The sequence below is a fragment of the Phascolarctos cinereus genome, unplaced genomic scaffold (assembly GCF_003287225.1).
Source record: "Phascolarctos cinereus isolate Bilbo 61053 unplaced genomic scaffold, phaCin_HiC Scaffold_726;HRSCAF=1367, whole genome shotgun sequence".
Taxonomy (NCBI): Eukaryota; Metazoa; Chordata; class Mammalia; order Diprotodontia; family Phascolarctidae; genus Phascolarctos; species Phascolarctos cinereus.
In genome coordinates, this window is record NW_027556098.1 from 315996212 (window position 1) to 316014502 (window position 18291).

General features: G+C 44.0%; 1 protein-coding gene across 6 annotated transcripts in view; it reads left to right on the top strand.

Moving 5' to 3' along the window:
- The window catches only part of SLCO2B1 (solute carrier organic anion transporter family member 2B1), a 94851-nt gene that overhangs the window by 37431 nt on the left and 39129 nt on the right, over nt 1-18291 (top strand). For all 6 annotated transcript variants that reach the window (XM_020989555.2, XM_078156914.1, XM_020989554.2 and 3 more), the window contains one exon: nt 8886-9067. In XM_020989555.2, coding sequence (XP_020845214.1) covers nt 8886-9067 — 182 coding nt within the window. The remainder of the gene's footprint in view (nt 1-8885; nt 9068-18291) is intronic.

Consider the following 18291-nt stretch of genomic DNA (forward strand, 5'->3'; position numbering starts at 1 on the left):
GCAGAGAAGATACAAAATAAAACAAGAAAACAGTCCCAGCCCTTGAGGAGCTTAGAGTCTAATGAGCAGAGGTGGGATTTAAACCCAGGCCTACTGACTCTGAACCCAGTACTTTCTCTACTTTTTTCCAGTAATCACACATACACACGTATACACAAGTCTATATATACATATGTGTATATACACAATACACATATATATACATACACATATACACATATGATATATTGATATATGTCAATCACATACATATATGTATTGTGTGATTTATATGTTGATATATAGCAATCACACACATATATCACACATACATATGTGTATATATGTGTACTTGTGTATGTGTGTATATGCATATACATTTAGAGACATACATACACACTATACGTATACACATACATACATATACATATATACATATGCATGCCATATATATGCATTGTGCATATTGTATATGTATATATGCATGTATGTGTACATGCACAGACGTACAAGTCTCTGGCTTGCTGCCTTGAATTTCATTTACATTCTTATGATTATCTCTTATGATAAGATACCTCCCCTAACTTCTCTGCAGATTTTGGGGGGAGGTCTATGTGTGTGGAATGTTGAACATAGTATCTGATTATTTTTTTTAATATACTGATTGATTCTGCTGATTTCTTTCTCATCTTCCTCTTCCATATATTTGCATGTCATTTTAAGTTTGCAAAATGCACATCCATTCCCAAGAGCCTTCTGATCATAAGATCATAGCTTTAGAGCTGGAGGGTCTAAAATGACCCTCATTTTACAGATGAAGAAAGAGGTTCAGAGAGAAGGGACTTACTTATTTAAGGTCATATAAGCTATTAAGTGGCAGAACAAGGTCTGAAGACTTGCTTCTAAGCCAGTTGTCAGGTCTAGATGAGCTGGCATATAAACTTTATAATTTATTCTTTAACTTAGTTTTCTTATGCTTAATTCAGTGCTCATGAAGTTCTCTGGCCTGGAAGCCCCTCACCACAAATATCTGCCTGCTTCCCTTCCTGGCCCAGAAAAGTGTCCTTGCATCCCAGAACTATTAATTGTCATTGGACCATTTTGTTTCTCTAGCCCAAACTCATTGGGCGTTTTATAGGATTAGGCTCACTCTCAACCAGTAAGCAAATGTCTTTGTCAATGTCATTCTTTGGTTGTTTGTTTCACCCTCATTCTTTCCCAATTCCTGGTATCTGATTTTTATTTTATTTTATTTTATTTTATTTTATTTTTGTGAGGCAGTTGGGGTTATGTGACTTGCCCAGGGTCACACAGCTAGTAAGTATTATGTGTCTGAGGCCAGATTTGAACTCAGGTCCTCCTGATTCCAGGGCCTGTGCTCCATCCACTATGCCACCTAGCTGCCCCTCCTCTGTAGATTTTGGGGAAGGGAGCAGAGAGGAAGGTCTTTGCATGTAGAATGTTGAATATGTTATCAGATTTTATTTTTTGATGCACTGATTGGTTTGCTGATTTCTTTCTCATTTCCTCTTTTTAAAATTTTTGTTTTAAGAGAAGGGGAAGGGAATTAAGGAATGAATGAAATATTTATTAAGCATTTATCATGTGCAAAGCACTGTGGGAATACACATAGAAAAATAGGACGGTCCCTATTCTCAAGGAGCTCATGCTCTAATGGGGAGAGATAATACATATGGACAGTTTCAGCTGCAAGTGAGATGGAAAAATCCCATGGTCCTTAGGGTGCAGGGGCAAAACAGATAGTAATGTGTCTTCTTTGGTATCAATTCTACTGATAAAATCACTTCCTTTTCTGATGTGGAGCCATCTGACAGTGCCAAGGCCTTTGGTGGCAAGAACTTTCCTTTCTGGGTCTTGAGAAGCTGGGGCAGTAGCCTCTGCAGGAGCGGTTGCCAGACTGCATCTTCATGGAGTTTGCTTCCCACGATGATGGCTGAGGGTGCTGGGCTGGAAACACTGCTATTCCCAAGGCTCATTGGATGGATACAAGTGGAAGTTTAGGGGATTTAAAAACAAAAGATATTGTTAAAAAAATTTTAACCTTGTGTCTTTCTGCATCATTTGGAACAGAGAGAAAACTAAAAAGAGGAGTCAGACTGAGTCTGTGGGCTGGAAGTTAGAGGATATCTATTCCAACCCCTCCCAGAACACAGGGTGGGAGACTGACATTGACAAGGAAGCGTCCTTATTGGTTGAGAGTGAAGTCCAGCTAGAACAGGGGTCAGCAAATGACACCACCCTCTGCTTGTTTTTCTCTGGCCCCCTCCGGATAGATTTGGGGAAAAAAAAAACACACAGCCCTAAGAAGTGGTCCTCCAGCAAGGCTGGAGGGTCATGTGACCTCCTGCCCATTCTGTTTTTGGAGCCCTCCTATCACTGGAAGGGAGGAGGGCGTACACAGTATCCAGCCCTGGGCTTTAAGCTTTGCTGCACAGCGTCAGCTTCCTGAGGATTTTTGCTTTCCATACCTACTGGTCCAGGAGCCCTTTACATTTGGGCCTGATGCTTCCTCCCTTATTAATTTCTGAAGTCCTAGTTGAGCCTCACTAATGTCCTGACCTACCTGGTCCCTGGGTTCAGCCGACTCCCTGGTCTCAGGGATGCACAGCCCCTGGTCCGGCATGACAATGTCTTTTCCCCTTCTGCTCTTTCTGTCACTGCAACAGAATACCAATGCCTAGCACCTCCCCCTACCCTTTACTTACCACATCCTAGGGATCTTATTTACAAAGGAAAGGAGAATACATAAATTTAGAAATAATACACCAGGGGCAGGGAATGAGATATCTATATAGAATCATAGGTTATTGGAACTGTAAGGAACTTCAGACAGCATCTGACCCTACCCTCTCATTTCACAGATAAGAAAACAGAGGCTCAGAGAGATTAAGAGACCTGATGGCTTAGGTCATGCAGCTGGAACCGTTGGAATCTGGACTTGAATCCAGACCTTCTGACTCTAAATCCACTGTACTGTGTGCATGAAAGATTTCTGCCCAGCTCAACTATGTAGTAGTAAATATATTAGTCTATCATAACAAAAGGGGTATTCAGAGTATAAGATTTACTATCAGAATACCTGAGCTCAAATGCTGGCTCTTTCACTGACTGACTGTGTGACTTTTAGCAAGCCCCTTTATTTCTCTCTTTTTCCCTCATCTGTAAAATGAGGCTACTCATACTTCTCTACTCCCTTAAGGCAGCTAGGTGGTGCAGTGGATGGAGTGCTGGGTCTGGGGTCAGGAAGACCCAAATTCAAATCTGGCCTCAGACACTTCAGCTGTGTGACCCTGGGCAAGTCATTTAACCCTGTTTGCCTCAGTCTCCTCATCTATAAAATGAGCTGGAGAGGGAAATGCCAAACCATTCCAGTGTCTTTGCCAAGAAAATTCCGAATGGGGTCACAAAGAGTCAGACACAACCAAACAACAACAAATTCCTTACAAAGACATGAATTAGTATAAGGCTACTTTTTCTGGATCCCATATTGAGAGGAACAGAATAATGATGCTTATGAAAAGGAATCAGGGGATAGTAGAAAGAGCTCTCAATTTGGCAGCTATTTCCCAGCTGTATGACCTTTGACAGACAATTCACTTTCCCTCTCTAGGCTTCAGTTTCCTAATCTCTGAAAAAATCTTGTAAAACCCTTTCCAAATGCTCTGTACGTTATAGAAGACTCCCAAAGCTTTCGCGTGGTGTATGGTATGAAAGCTACCACAAAATTATTCCTTCTAAGTTAGAACAATCATCAATGGAGCTCCCTGTCCTCTGCCCAGGTCAGACCTCACCAGGAGTACTATGTTCAGTTCTGATGCCACAAGAGAGGAAAGACAGGGAAAAGCTGGCATGATCCCAGAGAAGGGCGACCAGGCTAGGAAGGGGAATGGAAATTTTGCCATATGAGCATCAGTTGAAGAAACTGGTGATATTTTATCCAGACAAGAGAAGACTTAAGAGAAGAATGATAGCTATCTTCAAGCGTTTGAAAGATTGTCTTGGAGGAAGAGATTAGGATTGTTCTACTTGGCCCCTCAAGGGTAGAACCAAGAAGAATGGAAGGGAAGTTACCGGGAAACAGATTTCAGTTCTGTACAAGAAAGGACTTTCTAATAATAGGATCTTAGTTTTAGAGCAGGAAAAGACTTCAGGTCATCTTGCAAAACTGCTTCATTTTCCAGATGAGGAAATTCCCACAGGTGGTGAAAGAGGCAAGATCTGGATTCAGGCCCTCTAGCTCTAAATCCAGCACTCTTCATAAGCTGTCCCCTGATCCCAGGCTGGAAAAGGCTCTCTCAGGCTGTAATGGGCTCCTTGATACTGAAGTCTTTTTTTTTTCTTTTTGTGAGGCAATTGAGGTTAAAGGACTTGCCCAGGGCCACACAGCTAGAAAGTGTTGTGTCTGAGGCTGGAGGTGAATGAACTCTGTTCCTCCTAACTTCAGGGCTGATGCTCTATCCACTACACCACCTACCTGCCTCTGGTACGAAAATCTTAAAGCAAAGCCTGGATGATTACTCTTAGGGAATCTGCAACTGGACTTGGTGTGGATTGTGGGTGCCATTTGAGGTCCCTTCCAACTCTGAGACTCTTTGATGCTATCAAAGAATGAATGTCAGAGCTGGAAAGGACCTTAGAATCACAGAATCAAGGGAAGATCTTTCTTGTTATCAGCTTAAAACTTTCCTCTTTGCAATTTCCAACCTTTGCTCATAGTCCTGGTAAAATGTAAATTCCTTGAGAACAAAGACTGTCTCACTTTTGTATCCCCAGCACCTGGCACAGGCCTGGAATATGGGAGATGTTTAATAAATATTGGTTAATCGATTGATTCTGCTTTCAGTCTAATCCTTCTTTCATGTGATGGCCTTTTAAATAATTGAATAGCTCTCATTTTTTCCCCAAAAATCATGTGTGTTGTTCAGTCATATCAATCATGTCTGACTCTTCGTAACCCCATTTGGGGTTTTCTCGGCAAAAATACTGGAGTGGTTTGCCATTTCCTTTTCCAGCTCATTTGACAGATGAGCAAACTGAGGCAAACAGGGTGAAGTGACTTGACCAGAGTTACACATCTAATAAGTATCTGAGGCCAGATTTGAACTCAGGTCTTCCTGACTCCAGGCCTGGTTCTCTATCCACTGCACCACCTCATTGCCCCAAAGCCTTATGTACTCCAGACTAAATATCCCTAGTTCCTTTACTAGACTTCTGTATGGCATCCAGTCCTCTCATCATCCTGGGTACCATCTCCTGAATTCACACCAGTATCTCAATGTCCTTCTTAAAGTATGATGCCCAGAACTGAACAAAATATTCCAGATATGTTCTAACCAGGGAAGAGAACAGCAAGATGTTATCTCTCTCTTTCTGAACCCCACACTTGTGTCAATGGGACCTAAAATTGAGTTACCTTCTTCGACCACTTGACTTTCATACAATGAACTCGTATTAAATTTGCAAGTCTTCCAAAAGCCCCAGATCTTTTATCGTATGAACTGTTTGCTGTCTTGCTATGAGAAATCATCCGTCTGGACCCCTGCTCTATTCCAATTGGTATTAGTCAGTTTGATATGATTCCATAGGGGGTAGTGATTATATGTTCTGTATATCAAGCCTCAGAGCTGTGAACTGCAAATTGTAAATTCATTTGCTTAATCATAGCAAGCCAACTAGAGGCCCTCCTGCCTTGTTTTTCCTTGTCATGGTGACCAAGCCCAGTGTGGCAGAGGTAACTCAAATACATGGAAAGTTCTCCAATTTATTTTTGTACCTCCAGACCATTTTTTCTTGCCCAACACCAGCAGGTGACCATCTTATGACCATTTAGTCAGTGGAGATGCCCCATATTTCACCCAGTTTGTGACCCCCTCTGCTAATACGTCATTTTTGGCCCACAAGAGCAAGGTCTATCAATCAATGAGATTCTGTATTTTACCATGCCTCTTCTGCATATTTGGGTATCAAACCCTATAAAAACAAGGTTCCGAAAGAAGGGGTCATGGAAATCATGAGGAAAGTCTGAGGTCCACTTCATTAGAGGGGACCATGGACCCTTTAATAAGGTGCTATCGGCTCAGAGTTGGCCTCAGTTTCTTTTATTGTAGACTGCACGATTTTAATCCCCACATAACCATCCCCTCCTCTACTCTGGGATTGTTGTTTTTTTAATCCAAAACCTGGACTTTACATTTATCACTATTATATGTCATCATTGAATTCAGTACTGAAAATACAAAAGTGTGTCTTAAGTGCTTTAAGTTGTATGAAGCAATTGCCTTACAATAGCCCTGTAAGGTGTGAAAGTACTAGTACCTCCATTTTACAGATGAGGAAACTGAGGTTCAGAAAGACTAACTGATGTGTCCAAGGTCCAGCAGCTGACAGGCAGCAGAGCTGGAACTCAAAAACAAGTCTTTGGAGTCCAAATCCAATGTTCTTTCCACTATGCCACATGAAAGGATGTTGAGGAGTCAGTCCGTTGTTCCAAGCTGTTTCAAAACTTCTGAGGTCCTGATTCTGTCACCTAGTATATCATTTGTCCCTCCCAGCTTTATGTCATCTTTAAGTTCCAATGCCATCTCTGCATTCATCCAAATCGTTGATAAAAATGCTGAACAGAACAGAGCCAAGGACAGAGCCTTGTGATATTCCCCTAGAGGTTTATTGCCTCCAGAATAGTTTTAATAGTTCTTTTTGTTGTCATTGGCCCTCATCCCAACAAGCCCGGGATCCTTCTGGATGCTTACATTCCTAGCTTGATTCTCTAGAACTCTGCCCTTTTCTATTCATCCTTGGGTTTCTTACTTACATCCTCTCTGAATGACTTTTAAAAATCTAAGTGGGTCATGGGATTTGGAGCGATTATCAATTCCAACCCCCTCATCTTTTATAAATGAGGAGACGGCTGCTCAGAGAGCTCAAATTACTTGCCCAAGGTCACACAGCCAGTAAGGAGCAGAGCGAGGATTCCAACCCAGGTCCTCTGACTCCAAAGCCAGGCATCACACCACTGCCTCTCCATCAGTTTCCTATGCATTCACATCTTAGGGTACCTCCCCCCCTTCTTCATTAATATAATTTATGCTTACACATTTTAAATTTTACCCTTGAGAAGTTTCCATCCTTCAGAGACCAACTTCCCCTGCAAGTCATTAAACCAGGGGTTCTGAGCCTACCTGTCTTTTCTCTGACCATTAAAGTCTGCTCTCAAAAGCTTGGGGCTATGTGTCAGGGCATGCCACACTTCCCCCTCCTTAGCTGTCTCCTGGATGAGTGGTCACTGTCTCCCAGGGTTCCCCCAGTTTCTACCCCAGCAGCCACTTCCTCCTTGCTGGTCAGGCTCAGGTTAAGAATAGCACTTCCCCTCACTGCTGCATCTTCCTTCTGAAGGAAGAAATTATAATTGAGGCCAATCAAGAATTTATCAGCTGGTCTGCTTTTAGCATAGAGCTCTGGTGGATGGTGCCTGGATAGCCGGAGGCCCCTCGCACTACTATATGCCATCTCCAGGCCGGTTGTTATGTGCTTCTGGAAATCATCAGACAGGACCCTCCCCTCCCCCTAACCCCAGCCAGGTCTTCTGTGGTACACAGTGCCACAATGATTTTCATTTATCACTCCTGTCTCTCCATTTTTCTTTTCCTTTTCCATAGTAGAACATAGGCTCTTCTAATAGACTTTTTTGGGCGGCTGGGTGGAGCAGTGGTTAGAGCACAGGGCCTGGAGTCAGGAAGACCTGAGTTCAAATCTGGCCTCAGACATTTACTAGTTGTGTGACCCTGGACACGTCACTATAACCTTGTTTACCTCAGTCTCCTCATCAGTAAAATGAACTAGAGAAGGAAATGGCAAATCACTCCAGCATCTCTGCTGAGAAAACCCAAGAAAATGGAGTCATGAAGAGTCAGTTACGATTGAACAAAAACAATAATAGGTTTTAGAATATAGAAGGTCCAAGGTGACAGGGACTATTAGAAATAATAATAATAAATAGCTGCTATTAGCATTTATATAATGCTTTAGATTTTTTAGAGCTTAGAGGGACCTTAGAACACAAAATGTCTGATCTGGAAAGGGAGCCTAGAGCACAGAATGCCACAGCTGGCAGGATGCTTGGAACACAGAACATCACGCAATCATAGATTTAAAGCTAGAAGAGATATCTAGGCCAAACCCCTCAGTATTCAGGTGAGAAAACGGAGGCATAGAGAGGTTAAGTGATTTATCCAAGGTCCCATGGGTAAGTTGATGGCAGAACCAAGATGGCGGCCCCAAAGATCTTAGCACGTGGAAAGCTGGAGTGGGAAGTGACATGAAAGCTCATAGTCCAGCCCTGTTATTTAAACATGAAGCAACACAAGCCTAGGGGGAAGTGATTTGTCGGAGGATATGGAGCTAGTAAGAGGGAGGTTGGCCTTTTAACCTACGTCTCCTGGTTGTTGATCTAGCGCTATTTCCACACAACTTTTCCATCCATATTCTCATCGGCCACACCCCAACCCCCACTCCCCACTATGAAGCAGGAGAGGCGGTCATCCCTAATTTAAAGAAAAGGAAGCTGAGCCCTAATATGAGAGGATTTGCCCAAGGTTATGCAGTCAGCTGCAAGGTCTCTAAGAGGGAACGTCAAAAGTGGTGTTGAAAGCAGGGGGTATTCGTGGGATTCGAGCATCCAGAGTAGGAAGAGAATGGATTTGTTTAGTCCGACCTCATTGTTGTCAGAGGAGAAAAGTCAGGTCCAGAGAAAGGGGATGAATGACTCATGCGTGACTTATGTAAATGGCAATGAGGCTTCAAATCCAAGTCCTCTGGCTCCAAATGGATCCCCTCTCCTTTCACCACAGCGTCCCCATGTACTCAGTTGGCTCTGCTTTCTTTTCCAGGAGGCACCTCCCTGACTCCAAAGGACCCACGCTGGGTGGGTGCCTGGTGGCTGGGATTCTTGGTCTCTGCTGGTGCTGTGACTTTGACTGCCCTCCCTTATTTCTTCTTTCCCCGGGAGATGCCAAAGGAGAAGCAGGAGCTTAGTTTCCGGAAACATATCTCGCCTTCGCTCGATGACAACGTAAGGGCCCCTGGTGGTAGGGACACTATCCCCCTACATCTCTTCTGTTCCCGTGTGTAAGGTCCTCTTTCAAGGCCAAGATCAGGGTCAAGGATGGAGCTCTGTGGCATTTCACTGAAGACATCTTACTCCTAAACAAAGCTAAAAGGAAAAACAAGTCATTTTTGTTGTTCATGAAACTCTGGCTGTGAAGGGAGAGGAAGGAAAACAGAGGGCTGTAGCAGACAAAACAGTGCCCGCTCTTTACCCTTTCCCACTTCTAATTAATTATATTTCCCTGGGGTCTCACTTACTTCCGTTGGACTTTTGGTATACATGGCATAATTTTATTTGGAGATGGAGGCAGGGTTATGTTTAATGAAGTTAAACATTCTCCAAGTTCTAACATTCAGAACCCTTTCCTATCCTTCTAGGCCTGTGTCGGATGTCACAGGCCCCTGACAAATTGCAGAGGGATCATAGGGTCATGGGATTAGAACTTGGGGAGACCTTTAAGATCATCTAGGTCAGAGATGTCCAACTCCAGGCCCATGCCTCAGTGCTCTGGAGTGTGCCTGAACCAGATTAAAATGGAATCGAAAGGTATTTGACAATGAATATATAAATACAATGCAAAATAGTTAGCATTAGTTTGTGGTTTTCTATGTCAGTATGCAGAATCCATTTCCATTTCAGTTTGATGCCACTGCAAACCCCTTGCCCTTATTTAATGTGGGATTGGGGTGGGACTGAAGACCAGAGAGGGTAGGTATCCTGCCCATGATCACAAAAGGAGAAAACTGGAGAAAGGGGGACCAGTAATTACAGAGCCAGAGAACTGCAATGGTCTGCACAAGAGGGCTTGAACTAGGGTGAGTGAAGAGGAAGCAGATAGATCCAAGACATCTTCTAGAGATTGCCACAAGTAATGAGAAATGGGAAATAGGGAGAAGGGAGAGGAGCTATTTTTGTGAGGGAAGAACTTGATTTGAGGAGCAGCAGGCAAGTCAGATCCAACATATTCTTCTTCTGTGTGTCTCTATTTCTGGACAGCGGGGAGAGGGCTCCTAAGGGTGGGGTAGGCTTGAGGGAGGGTAATCGTCTTGGGATAATCCCCCAGATACCTCCGATTTTAGATGGCCCTCCTTCTGGCCTAACCCACAAGAGATTGGAGGACAGAAATTAAAAAAAGAATAGCATTCAATTCCTGTTTTTCTAGTTCTTTGATGTGTTGGCACAGCCCTGAACCCAGCAATTGAGCGGTCGGTGTGTCCCTTTGGGACAAATCCAGCCTAGCCCTCAGTAAAGCATGTCAAATTCCTGGAGCTCCAGCTCCTTGGGACTGGCCATGGGGCTCTTGCTCTTCTCTAGCGTATATTCTAAACTTCCAGTTGGATCTTCAGACTCCCCCTGGGGGGCCCTGAGCCTGCTTCTCTTCTGGGTTCAGAGAACTACAAGATTCATTTGCACATCTCACAATGCCAGGCTCACCGCTGGCCAACTAAAAAGCTTGATGGCATAATGGTAGAGCAGACTGAGGGAACAGACAATGTTCTACCCGCATTGTAATGTAATCAACAGCAAGCTCACTTTGCCTTCTCCAGCCCACCCCGTCTATGTCCCTCATTCAGTGCCTCTCAGTGAAGAGCAGGTTTATAGCTAGAAGAGACTGCAGAGACCATTGAGTTCAGCCACCTCCCATTTAACAGATGAGGAAACTGGGACAAAGAAAAGTGAAGTGACGTGCCCGGGGTCACGTGCAGCTTATGTGTCTGAGGCAGAGCCTGGACCAAAGACTCCACATTTAATACCCAAGTACATTATGGGGCTGAGGGACGGCAGAAAGAGCGCTGGCCTGGAGAAAGTCCTACCTCTGTCAGACTAGTCGTGTGACCTTGGGCCTGGCTTAGCCTCCTCTGGGCTTCAGTGTCCTCATCTGTAAAGTGGGAGGATTGGAGGAGGCGATCTCCAACACCCCTACTCACTTTGCTCTTTTAATGCTGGTCTTTTGCTGTTGTTGTTGCTTGGTCATTTTTCCAGTCTTGCCTGACTCCTCCTGACTCCATCTGGAGTTTTCTTGGCAAAGATACTGGAGAGGTTTGCCATTTTCTTCTCCAGCTCATTTTACAGATGAGGAAACTGAGGCAAACAGAGTTAAGTGACTTGCCCAGGGTCTCATAGCTAGTAAGTGTCTGAGGCTGTATTTGAATTCATAAAGATGAGTCTTCCTGACTCTGGAGTCCCCAAACCAGGTTCCAGTCTTTGTTTCTAGCAACGTTTGATGGCTGTGTGACTTCAGACAAGTCACTTACCCTTTCTGGACCTCAGTAAAATGGGTATAGTAATACTAGCACCCCCTGCCATTCTCGGTTGTTGTTAGAGCACTCAGTAAATTTGAAAACACCGCGACCAACCCCACCTCCAGCTGGTGTGCTAAGCATAGCTGATGTGTTACTCTATGTTATATGACTCGAAGTTTCTATGGCAATGTTTCTCAAATGCTGTGACTCAGCATATCTAAAACTCTGAGTCAAAGGTTCTTTGAACAATATAGTTTCTTTGCTGCCAAGCTTTCCCAGTTCCTGGCTTCATCCTGTTAGCAGTTTGAAAACCCCAGAATGGCCGTAGAGAACATGGAGCTCTGCTTCCATCTCTCTCCTGCAATAAATATTGATGTGGGTGGAATTGTTCCTCAGCTTCGCCTGAGTGCTGACTTGGCTGGCTATGTTTTCATTATCTCCTGCCTGCCCTGGCCCTACCTCCTTCCCTCCCTTCTCCAGCTGCTGATCGTGAATCAGATGGATGGCCCTGGCAGAGCGAGAGAAGGAGACCTGATGGAATCAGGAGCTGGAAATCAGGGAGGTCCCTGGGAATGAAATCTTCACCTTGGGGAGCAGGGAGAGCAGCACAACCTGGAGGAAGATTAGGGCTCCTGTATATGGAGAATCACAGAATGCTAGATCACGGAATTTTCAGACCTTAGATTCATAGAAAATAGAATCTGAGAAAGGGGCAGGTAGGTGGCACAGTGGGTAAAAGTGCCAGGCCTAGAGTCAGGAAGACCTGATATCAAGTCCAGCCTCAGATACATACTAGCTGGGCGACCCTGGGCAAGTCACTTCACTCTGTTTGCCTCTGTTTCCTCATCTGTAAAAAACCAGAAAAGGAAATGGCAAACCCCTCCAGTATCTTTGCCAAGAAAACCCCAGAAGATGGGGTCATGAAGAATCAGACCCAACTGAAAAATGACTAAACAACAACAAAGAATCTGAGAATAAAAAAAAAATCACAGAATCAGTCAACTAGCATTTATTAAGTGTCTGCTATGTGCCAGGCACCGTTCTAAGCACCAGGCATACCAAAAAAAAAGGCAAAAAAAAAAACCCAACCCCATAATCTCTGACACTCACAGTCTAATGGGACAGATAACATAACATACATGCAACTATGTACAAATATACAAACAAGATATAAACAGGATAAATTGAGGGTAGTGTTGAAGGGAAGGTGCTAAGATTAAGGAGGACTGGTGGGATTTTAACCGAGGCTTGAAGAATGCTAGGAGACAGAAAGGAGGAAAGAGAGTGTTGCAGGAATAGACACAACCAGTGAAACACTCAAGACTTGGGATATGGAATGTCTTGTTCTAGGAATAGCAAGGAAGTCAGTGTCAGAGGATAGAAAAGTACATGAGGGGTGTGGGGAGAGGAAGGTACAGAAGACTAGAAAAGTAGGAAGGGGCCAGGCCACAGTGGACTTTTTAGAAGCCAAATCAAGGCTTTCATATTTGATCCCGGAGGTAATAGGGAGCCAATTATTGACTATGGAGGGGGAGGTGATATGGTTAGAATCAGCTAAAGCTGGCAAGACTAAGGCTTAACTGCTTTAGCTCCTAATAGTAGGTTATATCATTCAATTTAATTCAATCCAATAAATATTTACTAAATGCCAACTGTATGCCACGTATGCAGGGGCAGCTAGGCAGCAGGTAGAGTGCCAGCCCTGAAGTCAGGAAGACTCTTCTTAGCTATGTGACCCTGGGTAAAACTGTCTGCCAGGCTCTGTGTTGGGCAGTGGAGATACAAAGACAAAACTGAAAGCAGTCCCTGCCCTCAGAGAGTTTATGTTCTACTTGGAGGGGAACAACTTGCACAAAGAAAGTAAATACAAGATCTGCCTAGGAAGAATGCACTGACAATTGAGTGGGCGGACATGAGGGCTGGGACCTGCCTGCCCCTAAACCAGAGAATCATGCAACCTTTGAGTGGGAAGGAGGTTCAGTGACTGTTTAACCCCACCTACTCCTGAACAGGGATCCCTTCCACAATATTCTCAGAAAGCACTTGTCCAGCCTCTGCTTGAAGAGCATGCAAATTACACACACACACACACACACACACACACACACACACACACATATATGCTAAATAGAATGGGGCCAGGGCCAGACCACTGAGATACTCCATTGGAGACAAACCTCTCCCGGTAACATCTATTTCATCAATGGCTATTATTTGGGTGTTGTCATTCAACTAATTCTGTGTCCCCCTTATTGTGTGGTTGATTAATAAACAGACAGACAAATAGATAGGTAGATAGATGGATGGATAGATGGATAGACAGATGGATAGATGGGTGGACAGACAGATGAATGGATGGATGAATGGACAGATGGGTGGATGGATAGAAGGACAGATAGATGGGTGGATGGAGGGGTAAACAGATAGATGGATAGATAGATAGATAGATAGATAGATAGATAGATAGATAGATAGATAGATAGATAGAATGATGATAGATAGATAGATAGATAGATAGATAGATAGATAGATAGATAGATAGATAGATAGATGGATAGATAGATGGATGGATGGATGATAAGGCATTTATTAACTACTTACCATGTATCCAGCACTGTGATACATAGTGCTTATCAGTAAGGGTACAAAAAACAACCAAGACATGCCCAACACCTCAAACATCTTATATACTGTGGGGGGAAGACCATGCATACAGGGGATCTAGAAAGGAGGGAAGATGGGGAAAGGGAAAGAGGACAATATCTCCCTGGGGGCAGGGTGAAGAAATGGGCCAGGAAAAGTCCCAGAAACTTAGGCTCAGGTGAGATACTGGGAAAATTTGCCTAAGTAAGGATTTCCAATGAGATGGAGATGGTTGGAGAATAAGGCCATAGTAAGAAAATGACCAGGAAGCAACATGGAGGCCTGGGCTTTAGCAAGTGTGAGGCCAACATACGAAACTTCACTCAATGCTTTGCTGAAATATCCAGTTCTTCTCTTCTGGCTGAACATCCTTAATTCTAAACTTCATATGAAAGAATGAATGAATGAATGAATGAATGAATGAATGAATGAAGCATTTATTAAGTGCTTACTTTGAGAAAGCCCCATGCTAAATGCTGGAGATGCAGATAGAAATGCTGTTCTCCAGGAGCTCACCTTCTAATGGGGAAGACAACACATATAGCAGGTTTCAGCTGCAAGTCAGATAGAATGATCCTATAGTCCTTAGGGTAAGGCAGCAAAATAGGCCTCATCTTTAGTGGCATTTCTACAGCTGAAATCCTGCATTTCTGATGTTGAACCATCTGACAGTGTTGGTGACAAGAGCCTTCTTTTCTGGGTCTTCAGTAGGTGTGACTGTGACTTCTGAAGGAGCAGTTGCCAGGCTGCATCTCCATCAGGGTTGCTTCCCTGGATAATGACTGTGAGAATTAGCTAGAAGCAGGACAGATGGCCCGAGAAGGACAGACTCTCCCTGAGCTCCAATGTTTTTCTGCCTGTTGGTGGCAGCTGATCAGCAGTTGTTACTAGCAGTGATAAGGAAGGAGGGCCCCTCCTCCACAATGATTTTCCCTCTCAGTAATGTCAGAGGAGGCTGGACTGGAAGCAGGTCCAGTGGTTTGGGGGACACTGCTATTCCCAAGACTCTCGGGCTCAGTGTCCGATGCTATCTCTTAGGGTCTTCAGGGAGATGGTGGCTAAAGGGATAGTGGTTGTTTGACCTGTCTGGCACAGGTCCTGTATGTCCCTTGGGGTGCCCCTATAACATAGGAAGTGCATGGGACCTTAAGGGTCATATAGTGAAACACTCATTTTACAGAGGAAGAACTGAGGCCAGAGAGGTGAGCCAATGTGTCAGTAGTTACACTGGTGATTATCCTCCTCTGGATAAACTCCAGCTTCTCATTATTCTTCGCAAAATGTGGTACCCAAGCTAAAGACAGCATTCCAGACTGGGTCAAATTAGGACAGTGAGACTGTCATCTTCCCTGTGGATTGTAGGCTTCTGAAGTCTAGAATTAATGCAGCCTAGGCTTACATTGGGGGTTAGGCTGCCACATCCAGTGGTTAGCTACTCAGGATCCTGGAGGAGACAAAGCAGGAGACAAATCCCTGAAATTCCTAGGAGTATTAAAAGGACTCCCTAGAGTATTAAAGACAGAGCTACCACTAAATTACTGAGTCACCTTAGGCATAACACTTTCCCATTCTGGGCCTCGATTTTCTCATCTGTAACAGAAGATCTCTTCCTACTCTGATGCTCTATGTTCTGTGGTACCATCCAGCTCTGTGTTCTTTATTCTACCCCCTCCCTTCCAAGTCCAACATTCTATGCTCTAAAATGCTATTTAGGTCTGACATTTTGTGTTCTACATTCCATTGGCCCTTTGGGCATTAATATTCAATGTTCTAAGGGTCCATTCACCTCAGAAAGTCTATGTTCTAGGATTCTTCACTTTATGCCTTCTTAAGTCTAGCCTTTGAAATGAGGAAGTATACGGGAAATCATGGTTTTCCTCACCCCTGGCCCAGTCCTGCATCTGTCAGCATCACGTCTCTGGAGAGGAAGCACTAATTAACTTCCCTAGTCCTGCTGACCTAGGCAAACCGGGCCCAGATGGGGATGCTGGAAGCCTGGTAGAAGCAATGGTGCAATCTTTCCTGTTTCCAGTTCTATTAGCCAGAAGCCTCAGAAATAGAATGGAGAGACAACTAGGTTCATTGCACATTAGTGGATCATGAAGTGGCAAGGGTAGAAGGGATCCCAAAGTTAAATCCAGTCCAATTCAATAAGCATTTATTTCATGCCTTCTAGGTACAAGGCACTGGGGATACAAAGGTTAAACAAAATGACACAGTCCCTAATCTCAAGGAGTTTGTAGTCTGCTGAGGGCATGAGGTGTAAGACATTTACAGAGATAAATATGATACAATGGAGAGTCAAGCAAAGTGGGGCGCAAAGGCACCTGCTGAGAAATGGGTGGGGGGAGGTGAAGGTGGGAGCTCAGGGACGATATTTGAAATAGAAACTGTAGGGAATGTGACATAGAGTCAGTAATAAATAAAAGAACTGCTGAGGAGTGCTGAGGGCCCAGTTGAAATTAGATGATTTGAATTTATAGTGGTTAAAGCCTAAAAGATTTCATGTCTTCCTCTGGCAGCGTCTGTGTCTAGGGAAATAGTAGCGGACAAAGCAAATGGTGCCGGTGATCCAGAACTGAGGGCGTGAACATCAAGAGAATAAGGAAATTACAGATGTAGAACAGAGACAAGAATGTCAGAGCTGGAATCACTAAATCTGAGTTGGGAGCAGCCTCAGAGGCAGTCCAACCCATACCTGGCCAAGAACCTTTCTGCAGCACACCCTGATACTGTGCCGTTGCATCCTTTCATCCAGATGTTCTTTGCAGCACTTCCTCCCCTTTCCCCCAGCCTCCCAGCTTTGGTTCCTGAAATTCCTCACCATTTTAATATATAAGGTTACTCTGCCATCTGCGCTCCCTCCCCAGCCTTTTGCTTATCCTGTGCCTTTTGAATACAGTATAGTCATCCAGTGTCATATTCCGGTCTTGGATCTCCTCCCACAATGTATTGGATAGATAGATATTTTGACCTCTGAGATCATATTTTCTCCTTGAAGTAGGATCTCTAGTTCACCCATACTTTGTGCATTTTTGTATAGATATCTAAGGCCATATGTTTTTTGTTATTGGCTCCTTTTTTGAATTTCTGGGTATCCCTACTGCTGTTTTTTCTATGTTGCGGCTTCTTTTTATGCTAACTAGTTTGGTGGTACTCCACAGGTTGTCTTCTCCCTCTGCCCAGCTACACCCTCTCTACTTCTTTTCCCCTTCCTCACCAATTACCCTAGAGAGACCCATTAGAATGCATACTCTGTGAAGGCAGAAACCTGCTCGCTTGTTACTTGTGTTTGTAACCCTGGCACTTAGCACAGTGCCTGGCACATAGCGAAGACTGAACAAATGTTCTACTTCTCTCTCTCCCTCTCCATCTCCCTCTTCCTTCTCCCTCCATCTTCATCGTAATGATCTATTTATTAGCTTTCTCTAGGCAAACGCATTTTTGCCAGCTCTTATTAGGGGTACTCAGTTGCTGGCCAGCAGCCTGTCATGCCTGTATTTTAGGCTACTGTCCAGAAATACAATTCTCATTCCCAGACTCTGTTTTCTTAACCAATTGTTTATCTCCTAAGTTTTCCTTCCTCTTCTGAAGCCCTTGCCTTTCATCCAGAGCAAGGCTGAAAATGCCGCTTGTGTCCCCAAAGGTTTGAGTTGCTTCCCCAAAACTTCATAATCTTTAGCAATTTTGGATAGTTTCATAGGATCAGAGAACTTTAGCTAGAAGAGATCTTAGAGGTCATCTGATTCAACTCCTTCATTTTGCAAATGAGGAGGCTGAAGTTCAGCGAGGTTCAGTGATTTTCCCGTGATCACACATTATGAATGACAGAGCTAGGATTCAAATTTCGATTCTCCTACTCCAAATTCATCCCCCTTCTCACTGAATAATGCCACCTCCCTATTAGCATTCTTATTTTTACTCCCATGAGCCCCTAGAAATACACAGTAATCATCAGTTTGTCAAGTCTTTTGTGGTTCTGTCATATCCAGGATACATGCCGTGGGAGGCACTGGGATATGATGAGGGGGCAGCTAGGGAGTGCAGTGGATAACAGAGTGCTGGACCTGAAGTTAGGAAGACTCATCTTCCCGAGTTCAAATCTGGCCTCATATACGTAATAACTGTGTGACCCTGGGCAAGTCACTTAACCCTGTTTGCCTCAGTTTCCTCATCTGTAAAATGAGCTGGAGAAGGAAATGCCAAACCACTCCAATGTCCTTGCCAAGAAAGCCCCAAATGGGGTCACAGAAAGTTGGACATGACTGAATAAAAATTCATCCCCGGTCATTTATCTTTGCT